The 10222-nt window shown below is 41.2% G+C and overlaps 1 protein-coding gene across 1 annotated transcript; it reads left to right on the top strand.

Moving 5' to 3' along the window:
• The first annotated feature begins 785 nt into the window (after positions 1–785).
• On the top strand, positions 786–10203 carry katnbl1 (katanin p80 subunit B-like 1). The gene is made up of 10 exons (XM_050057618.1): positions 786–950; positions 1537–1667; positions 1801–1838; positions 2042–2324; positions 3797–3912; positions 4013–4063; positions 4492–4581; positions 4865–4969; positions 7905–7998; positions 9588–10203. Exons 2-10 carry the CDS (start codon positions 1659–1661, stop codon positions 9618–9620), a joined length of 819 nt encoding a protein of 272 aa, XP_049913575.1. The 5' UTR covers positions 786–950; positions 1537–1658; the 3' UTR covers positions 9621–10203.
• The last annotated feature ends 19 nt before the right edge of the window (positions 10204–10222 follow it).

Below are 10222 nucleotides of genomic sequence, written 5' to 3'. Positions count from 1 at the left end.
AGTAGACTAGTGAAAACTAGCACAACCTTGAACATCTATAGCAGTAAAATGCCCTATGCCCACAGTTTGCATAGTACTTACATACCTTTACATAAGTAAGGTTTTGAATGCAGGACTTTACCTGTAGTGGAGTATTTTAACAATAAGGTATTATATGTAGAATTGTTTTTAAGGTCCTCCTACAAAGTCCCACATGGGCTGGGACCAAGCTACATTGCTTACTCACTTGTTGACTATTTGCCTCCAAGAACACTGAGATCATCTGCTGGTGGTTTATATGAGGTTCCCAGAAACAGCCGGAAGAAGATCAGAGATGCAGCGTTTGTCAATTACGCACACTACCTGTCGATATCAGGGAAGCTAGCTCGCTAAATATCTTAAAAGAAAGCTAAAAACATATCTGTTCACTCTAGCCTTTAACTAGCTCTGACTTCCTGATACAGGTCTCAAACTCTTTCTTTTTCCACTTCACCGTGCTGCAACTCTTTCAAACTCTTACTTGAGTTTATGATTTATAGTTGTACAACTCCATGATCTTATTAATCAGTAAAAGAATCTTTACTTTACTGAAGGATCTGAAACGTCTTCCAGCACTGAAGGTTTGCAGCACTCACAAATGAAGGTACTACTGGATACTTCTAGGGTAGAGAACACACAGCATGCCCTGCTGCAGTACCCCCATCACGACACTGGATGGCGCCACTGCACACTTAGGATTTAAGTAGGCCTATGTTTCGTAACGTCCAGCAGTCGTCGCTAACTCTGCAGCGTTTTTTTTGCCAAAATCAGTCCCACAATCCCCACACACCGGCGGTGTATTCATTTGAATGGTACAACTCTGAAACGCTAGCGGACCTGCACACAGAGGAGCTGCTCTGGAGTTTAACCAGTTTTTCACGTTTGGGATTTACACATCTGAGGGGACCTGGTGCGCCTCACAAAATGAAGCGGTTGGTATTTGACTTTACCGTTTAAATGGTGAAAATAAAGTACCTTTTATGAAGCCATATGTTCCCTGAGCCGTAGTGCTAACTAGCTAGCTCGAGCTAGCGGCCCAGCTAGTTACTCCCAACGTCTCCGTGTATCCTTGGTAGTTGTGCTAACCTGTAAGCTAACTGTTAAGCTAACTGTAACTGTACTTATACGCTAACTAGCTAGCGACGTGAGCTAACTTTAAGCTACAGGACGTTGCGAAATGCTTTCCTCTAAATGTTTGTTGTCCAATAAATTTTAGCAAGTCATAAAAACCTACCCACTAGTTAAACTTTAATGACAGAGTGATATTTGTTGGCAGCTCACCTAGCTAGCAGTGCTTGTATCGTAGCAGCCAACGCCTCTGTAACGCAAATATAGCGTTTTTGTTTTGTATATCTCATTTGAATGTTTGCTTTAAGTCTTTTTGAATACCACCGCTGCATGTTAGACCACGTTATTTATAGGAGGCCAATGTGTAAGTAGTTAGGCCACCAAATGTGACTGTAACTCTTGCAACTCCTGACGTTTCCTCCTGTTTCTCCACAATTGTTTGTCCAACAGTGTCTCCTACTATGGAAGCTGGTAACTTGAGCATGTTTGGCAGTGAGAAGTCCTAAAGGTCAACCAGCATACATCCATATGGCTTTCTGCGACCCTGCCTGCACTTTTCTGCTGAAAAGAACATGAAGCAGGTATGGAGATGTGAAAGCAAATGCCATGTGGTATTATTGTGTAAATAACTGTTTCTTAAATCCTGGTGAGTGTGAAGTTCAGTTCAGTGGTATTGTAGCAGTAGTGGCCTCATCCCCTATCCTTTTGTTTTAGGTGGATATTATAAATAAGGAAGAATTAGATAAAGAGAGGTGAGTCTCTGATCCACATCTGTGGGATTCATCCAATTATAATCACCCACTCACTCTGTGTCCCACGGGTCTTCCCTGTCAGTCACTGGACCACTCAGGCACCTTTCCATAACCATTATCATCACGTCTGTGGCTTTAAATTTTATGGTTTTTCAGATCATGACAGCTTTGCATCCAATCGATGATGACTTTCCTCTTGGCAGATTTCCAGTGCATTACGGAGTACACGGCCCAGGCAAAGCGAAGCAATTGTCAGCTTGCAAGAGGAAAAGTTGTCCATTGGCGGAGGTGGGCTTAAAGCTGCGCCGCAAATCATCAGATGTAGGGCGTGCCCGTGACCCCGGCATGGCCAACAAAGAAAATGAGCTGACGTGCTCCGATGACGTGCGGGGCATGTACCACAATGACAACTGCGGGCTCCCTGTGAACTCTGCAGAGGCCTCCAAGATGGCAGGGGCCAGCTCCAAGTATGGCGACTTTACCGAGGTGAGAGTTACAAGAATACTTCAACCGCAAAATGACCATTTGTTAACAGTTACTCACTGTTTGTTTTGTTGAATTTGTGGAGAAAACATTTTGTTGGATGCCTTCTCCATGAATGAAAAATCCAGAAACGACCAACATCCTTGATGAATTGAAATAAAGGGGGACCAACACCCTCAGAATTACCAAAACATCTGTTTACGAACTCTTGCACTACTCTTGCAGTATAATCTAATGCACATACTTCAGTTAGTACACTTTTATGTAGTATACTATGTGCACTATGTACTTATTGGTGTAGTGTGCGAATTTCGACAGGGTAGTGTTGTCTCAAACCAAACACGGCCGTTGTGCACTTACGGGAAATGAAGACTGCAAATTTCGACCTCTTCTTCTTTTAATACTAATGTGCAGCTGTTAGCAAACTAGCATTAGCATTCGCGTTATTGTTCGCGGTACCAAATCATTACAGACTGCTAAATTAACCCAATAAACATACTGCTGGCTTTTATCCAACATTAGTATAGTGGTGCTTAGTGGAAAAAACACATGTATAACTTACATTTGTACAATGCAGCGACATTCACGGTCGCACAGTCCTCGGCCGCCATTTACAGTCTGAAAAGTGGTCCCTCCCCTTCCGCTACGTAGCCAAGTTGGCGACCATTGAGGGCGACAAGTGTCCATAGTTCCACACTCAACTTCTTGACCGTTTTGAGTGCACCATCCGGGTACTCATAGTGCACTGCATTTTTCCATACTTCTCAGTGTGAACGCACTTATGCACTCGAAATATTAAGTGTAAGTACAAAAGTACGCGATTTGAGACACAGGATAAGTCTCTTCAATTCTGTTGTGTGCTCAGAAATTCTTTAAACACATGCATTTTCACTAAAACATTGATTTTAAACATTTCTCCCTAGATGTAGCGTGCCCTGAGCTAGCCTGAGCACCTGCGTGTGTGTATTAGCTCCACTGGAGCAGAGTCAAACGTGCACCTGTTGTCATTCACATTACTCGACTGTGCATGTCATTGTTTATACTGATATGTTATATATCGTAATGTTTTAGTGAAAATGCATGTGTTGGGAAGTACTGAGCGTACAACTGGATAAATAAGACTTGGATCATAGTGCACAAGTTGTGTGAGAGCTTTTAATTTGATGTTTTGATAAAAGTTTTGCTGTTGTTAAACGCAGTGCCCTCCTACTTAAATTCTTGGAGAATGTTCACCATTTTGATTCTCGAATCACTGTGGAGGCATGTGAGAAAAACAACTCTTTTTTTGTGAATTAAAGGCAACACATGGTAGGTAAATGAGATACAAAAGGTTGTTTTGCTGGTATAACAGTTATTCAAACACTGTTGCTTTGTTGTAGTAAAAACTCAGTTGTTTTAATTGTTTCTTGGAGTTTATACAGTATGAAACAGGGTTGCAGACTGAACTCCCTTTGTGCATTGTCTTTTATGTGCAGCTATCAAAGGACCACGAAGCTATGACTCACATCCTCTTCGGAAGGAACCTACGACTAAAAGTAGCCCAAACACTATGGCGAAAAAACGCCAGTGAATTAGTGGCCTACCTAATAAGGTGAAAGAGTGACTAATAGCTAATACTGCATCTTGGTAGTTAGTGTTCATCCCTCAATCACACGACATGCTTCACCTTTAATCATTCGTTGTTTTCACAGAATTCAGGACACAGGGGTGCTGCTTGACTGCTTACCTGTCTTAACTAACAAGTGAGTCTCACCTGGGTGTTTGGCTTTTTTGCTCATTAATGATTTGCCTTCACCTGTAATGACTGGACTGCAAAATACTGCAATCATGTAACAGTAGCATCATTAGACTGCAGCTAATGATTATTTTTAATTGATTAATCCATATGTACTTTATTTACTTTTTTCAATGAATGTGAAAGTCCAAGAAATGTGAGGAAATTGTGAAAATGGGCAGCAAGTTTTTATTCAGAGTGCAAGGGGACATCTTCAGATTTCTTGTTGTGGCTGACCAACTGTTGAAAACTTCAACATATTTAATTTACAGTCATGTGAAACAGAGAAAAGCAGCAGTTCCTCACTTTTGAGAAACTGTAATCAATGAATACTGCCCACATCAATGATCGTCGGCTCACTTTCTTTCTGTTGTGTGTGTTCTTGTTTCTCGTCAGCCTTCAGACTGAAGCACCATGTTTATCACTTGGCTGCTGCGTTGACCTCATGCCCCTAGTGAAAGTGATTCTTGGCAGTAAATATGAAGAGTAAGTGTCACTGAGGAATTGCTAACTTTTAATGATGCCTACAAGTACTGAGTTAAAGGCATTGGGATTTACAGTTTCATGCTTCAAGGCCTTTCTTCACTCATCCAAGAAGCTTCAGCTGGTCTGATGAATGACTAATAACCTGAATAGAGAACTGATGAAGTCTCTTGGATGAGTAATGAAATGTCTTTGACTTAGTGCTTGTATCTTACGATCTGGAGAAGTTCCATAGACGTCTCTGACATTATGATTTGACTGATTTGTCTGCTTTCTTTTCTTACAGAAACATAATGGTGGGTTTACACTGGGTTCAATCCGTCATCAGGAAGTGGTGGCCAGAACTTTCTAAGAATGAGAAAAGACTGCGGGACAGTTGTTCGGAGGACAGGTGGGCACCGCATGCTTATATACAACCTAACACTCCCTCTATGATGCAACCTACACTTGAAGGGTAGTTACAGCTGTTTTCAAACTCAACCTAATTTTTTCAGGGTTTTGGGTCTATGCAAATCTTTGACAATGACTTAAAGGGGAACTCCGCCCATTTTCAAAGTTCATTTTATTCCTTTAGTCCTAGACAGTGAAAAAATATTAGTAAACATGGACAACTTTCTCCCAAATCCAAAAGCTAGAGTGCTAAAACTCAAATTTGTGACATCATAGGATATGAAGTCTGAAGCTGCTCCTTAGAGAGTGAATTTGGAAAGATGTTATAGATGACACTGAGAGCACCCAGGGGAATGTTCCCTATATATGAGTGTATTTTCTTTTTCAGGACTGAGGCATTGTAATAGGATAAAGCTAATTTGGGTACATAAAAGCAAACAAACATTCTGTGGGTCAGCAAAATCAGGCTCCCATTCATCAGCTTGAGACTGTAGTTCATTTTCACAAATATTGATTGAACTTTCCTAGGCCATGGGAATAACATATTAGAATTCCCAATTTAGGTGGCGTTTCCCTTTTACCGTACGACCAATGTTCAGTGTTTCACTGGAAATCCTGCTAATCAGCACAGTGGAAACTGAGCAGGAGCAGTGTTGCCACCAAAATGTAACACATGCAAGGCTCTGACATACTTTCCGTTTTGAGCATCCGCAGACAGCTGCGGTCATGCAGATGCGGACGTGGTTCTATTCATAGTACAATTGGCTGTCTGTGTCCGCCCCTGGCAGTAAACAGACGGGCTGGGAGGTGAGCCTGCTGTCCTCCTACTGCTAACATCAGGTGAAACTGAAAGTAATATGCCGTTATTGGGTCCGAACTTCAAACTAATGTCACCACAGTGCTGCGGCTGCAGCTGGCTTGACCGCAGTGACTGAACTGGAGTGTGCAACAAGAGATTGGCATATGTGCAGTGAGCGTGCATGCAGATTTGTGTGTGTGGAAACTATGAGTTGGCCTCTTAGATTCTACTCAGTTTGCTTGATGAAAAGATAGCACAGGTTGAAAATAGCAGAACTTTCAACCTTATTTAAACGTTTCTTAGGAATGAGAAATGGCATTATCTCCATGATAAGACACTATATTAATTACTAGGGAGCAAAGTTAATATGTATCATGAAATAATATGACTTTGTTGTTATTTATGGTTACTTTATCTTTTGCTAATACTACTTCCTGTCACTCTCCTAAGCATTTACCTCTGGGTGGGATCAAGGTGGATATGCTTGCATTTTGGTTGTGAAACTGCAATACATGACTGTCAGAACAGAGCTTATAATCCGTTCTAGTCACAGTGCTGTGTCTTTTCAAATATGGGAATTCAAAATGGCACCAAAGCTTCAGCTTACTGAATTCTCAACCAGTGTATTCACATCCTCCATGATTTGCCTAGTGATCTGACCAACGTGCACTAGCTTATAAACAAAGGAGGTGTTCCGTGTTCTCTAAAAATAGTTGTTTATTTGCCTCACAAGTGAACTACAATATTGATTTTGGTATCATAATGGGTGGAAAAAGTTGTTACAAACACCGACTCATACAAAAGAAGATTTTCACTAACTCAAACACTTGTCTTGAGTTTAGCACTGACTTGTTTTGAGTTTCTAAATTAAAGTTTTTAAGAAGTTATGCAGAGCTTTCCATAAGCTCCTGCTGCCAGCCAAACAGCTGACTACTTAATTGTATTAATTTTTTATTCTTATAGAATAATTTTGATTATCAAGTTGCAATTTGCTCTGTATGCTAGCCTCCACTTAGAACAATACAGATATGATAATAGAGAAATGTGCTGATCTGTATCAGTCCCGCCCCCACATGCTCTGTATGAATGTGTGTACGTGCTGACCAGAGAGTCGTCTTTAGCATCTGTCAAATATTAGCCAAATAATTGATGACAAAACACACTGAGAATCGCACTAGCTGCACAGCCCAGGGACAATCCTCATTAGATGGGCTACTTTGGAAAATAACGGTGGCAGCAACTTGATGATTAGAAAATCCAGTGAAAAGCACTGCATTTTCCATACATGCCTCACAGATGTACGTGGGCTTAATGAACGAATAAATTATCTTTAGTGTCATCACACATTTTACAGTAGAGCCATCTCTGAGATGTGTTGGAAACATGCACGAAAACAGGCCATGTTTTGAAACCAGCAGGCCTGTATCATGTGGGTAAATGTGTGCCTCAGCCTCACACTGAAATTTCACAGCTAAAAATGTCCTAGACTGCTTTTGTATTTTTTTTTAATCATTGATTAATTACGCAAACTAATGTCACTTCCTGCAGTAAGATGAATGTTCATTCATAAATCATACCTGCTTCTGGAGAAGAAAAGAAAGTAGAAAGACAATGTGTGGTGGAAATCAACTCTGACAGACATCTTTAAGAAGAAAATTGTCAGTCAGTTGATCAAATACATTAGAATGAATGCACAGTTCTCAATTACAGGTGTTCTGATCCGTCAGGTATAGCTGTGTTTTTAAATATTAATAGCTATTGACAGACTGTGTAGGCTAAAATGCACAAGAAGCCTTATTCTCCTTTTCAGTGATTCACTAAATGTTGACAGCTGGGTAGGCAAACTCATTGTAATATGCAATGACTAATATCAGTGTGTATGATGGAATAGTTATATTAGAATGTGTCAGGTGCCACCATATTAAGGATTTTAGGGCTCCCCTACCTGGCTACTTTTCCCTAATGGTTGCTACTCCATGTCCTTGTGGAAAGTCCTGGTTATTTGAAAACATGGTCGCACACATTTTGAGCTTGTAGCAGGAGGGCTCATAGCAGAGACAGTGTGTTGGGTTTTATTGTGGGGTCCTGTGTGCACTCAACACATCGCTCAAAAGAAATGTTTGTCTGTTTATTGCAGGAATATTGAGGTCATGAAGCAGCGGCTGAAGGACTTGTGGAAGGACGGAGCCCGGTTATGTTTGGTTCCAGGATCTACGGGAGAACTGGCAAAGGTGAGAAGGATGACATTATTATAGTACTTTTCTGTGGGGTCAAACAGAACCGTCATGTTACTTATGCAATCCAGAAAGTGTCTCTTGAAAGGTTTTCAAGAGTTTGATACACTGTCGAACAGCTTTAATCCATCTGTCATGGGTGGGGGGTGAGACTTGTTTCCACTTTAAAGAATGAGACGCTGGACCAGTAACGTTGCGAAAGCCAGAACCCTTTGCAGCACTATGGGAGGGTGTGCTTCGGTCGGGACGCCATCAGGATCGATGATCATGACATCCTGCAGTTTTAGATATTTTTGTCCAATAGCCTAATAGCCTGAGACAGGACCATAACATAAGCATGAAGGTAGAGGGTGAGCGTTTACACCTGTTACAGGCATCACTAAAGCCCCTTTCCCACTGCACGAAAATCTGCAAACACCCGCTAACATGTGGCATTTTAAAGCAGTGGGAAAGGTTTTAATCAGCATTCTCACCAAGGTCAAATGACTCTGCAGTTGCCATCGGGATGGGAACACATCATCCGTGTGAACCCGCTAATTTTAGCTCCTTTACCAGCAAGATGAAATGATGCGCCACCACAAAATACTGGCGTCTCCGCCCAAGCAGCACTCTAACATCACTTCAAATGAGTCTGAACCGAGTTTGAAGAGAGACTGAATAAGTAAGATATATATATATATATGAAAAGAAGTAACCACATTAAAGATTTCTCAGGCCTCCATGCTCCTCTCTTTTGTTTACCTGTTTGTGACGTGGAACGTGACACGCCAAAAATCCACACACACAGAAAGGCATGCTCATCTGCCACAGAGCTGTGTACACAGCTATGGTCTGCTGGCAATGGGAATAGAGTCTGTAGCCTATTTTTAATGAGTTTACCTGTGTTTAAAACACCTGTGAACATCTAAGTCTGGTGGAAAAGGGGTGTAACATTGGGGCACAGCTTTGCTAATCTAGCAGTGATATATTGGATTTTATGGAATTTTTAACTGTAGCAAGTGGGGCCTGAAAATGGGTTGCAAATGGCCTTCAACACTCCTTCGAAATATAGATTATTCAGATGTTTAGTTTCAAGCTTTGTCTGGGTTTCTTGTTTTAGGATTTCGTAAGGTGCTTGTTCTCTATGGACAAACTAAATGAAAACAATTGCAACAGAGTTGAGTAAACATCCCCCTGTAAATGTCTTGAGACAGACATTGTGTCACAAAGATACAAGTGCTCCTTCTGTTTTATCCTCTGTTGATTTTGGGTGAACTCAGCCAACCACTCCCATCCTAAATAACCCTCCACATCCACTGTTAGCTTAGCGGCATAGGTGTCTGTGACATGAGTTGAGTTTGTATTGTGCTTATGGTTCATTTGTTTCCATATTCACATCCTGTTTCCTCTTGCTACTTCATGAGATGTGTTAAAAGAATTTACATTTTCAAAGTTCCATGTTTTAGCTGCAGAAAACAAACTCAACATCACCTTTTCATGGGCAGTACTTTATGGAGTAATTATGTGTGTTGTGTTCAATGGGAAAAGTTTGTCTAATGTCTGACTGTGACCAATAACTGATGTGTTATCTCCGCTTCATGTTACAGGCCATTGAGTCTTATCTATCACAGCTGCCATGACCGTCGTCCGTGTAGCACTCTGAGGATGTGACCACTACTGCCAGATCATGGCTGTGTTTTGAACTGATAATGACGCCAGAGAACTGGACTGGTTCATTCTGCCACTCAAACTCAAAACCTCTTACTGGGACTGAACTTGACAATTCAGACAACTCCCTCAGTTAGAGCTGGAGACTCTTAAGGAGGGCTGAGAGAGGAGAAAAACACACACACACACAGCAAATGACTGCTTCACATTGAAGTGGACCGTCTTGTGAAGGGGCATATTTAGTGGACCTCCATGAGACTGGGTGTAACGTCGCTCTATGAAGTGCCAAGCTCTTTGTCTCTCACTACACCACTCTTTGCCATGGAATGCAAATGCACTTGTGGATGTAATGAATGCTCCGCTGTTTTTAATGTTTGTTTTTGCGCCTGGGTTCTCCGGAATCAGGAACTTGAATCTACAACAGTCTTAAGTTATTAGAGCTCCTCTTGTTTTCATTTTGCCTCTTCATATGACATCTGACTGTATCATGTAAATTGTAAAAACAAGTGATTCTTTTAATCTTCTTTTAAATAAATTTGATGGAAATCAAGAAAAGTTTTAGTGTGTGTGTGTG

This window comes from Epinephelus moara, chromosome 12 (genome assembly GCF_006386435.1).
Source record: "Epinephelus moara isolate mb chromosome 12, YSFRI_EMoa_1.0, whole genome shotgun sequence".
Lineage (NCBI taxonomy): Eukaryota > Metazoa > Chordata > Actinopteri > Perciformes > Serranidae > Epinephelus > Epinephelus moara.
This window is presented reverse-complemented; position numbering and strand designations above follow the sequence as displayed.

Excerpts from the sequence above, each read along its gene's own strand:
- katnbl1 (XM_050057618.1), top strand. Across the intron at positions 1,839-2,041 it reads GAAGAATTAGATAAAGAGAG|ATTTCCAGTGCATTACGGAG; the intron begins GTGAGTCTCTGA and ends TCCTCTTGGCAG. Across the intron at positions 2,325-3,796 it reads AGTATGGCGACTTTACCGAG|CTATCAAAGGACCACGAAGC; the intron begins GTGAGAGTTACA and ends TTTTATGTGCAG.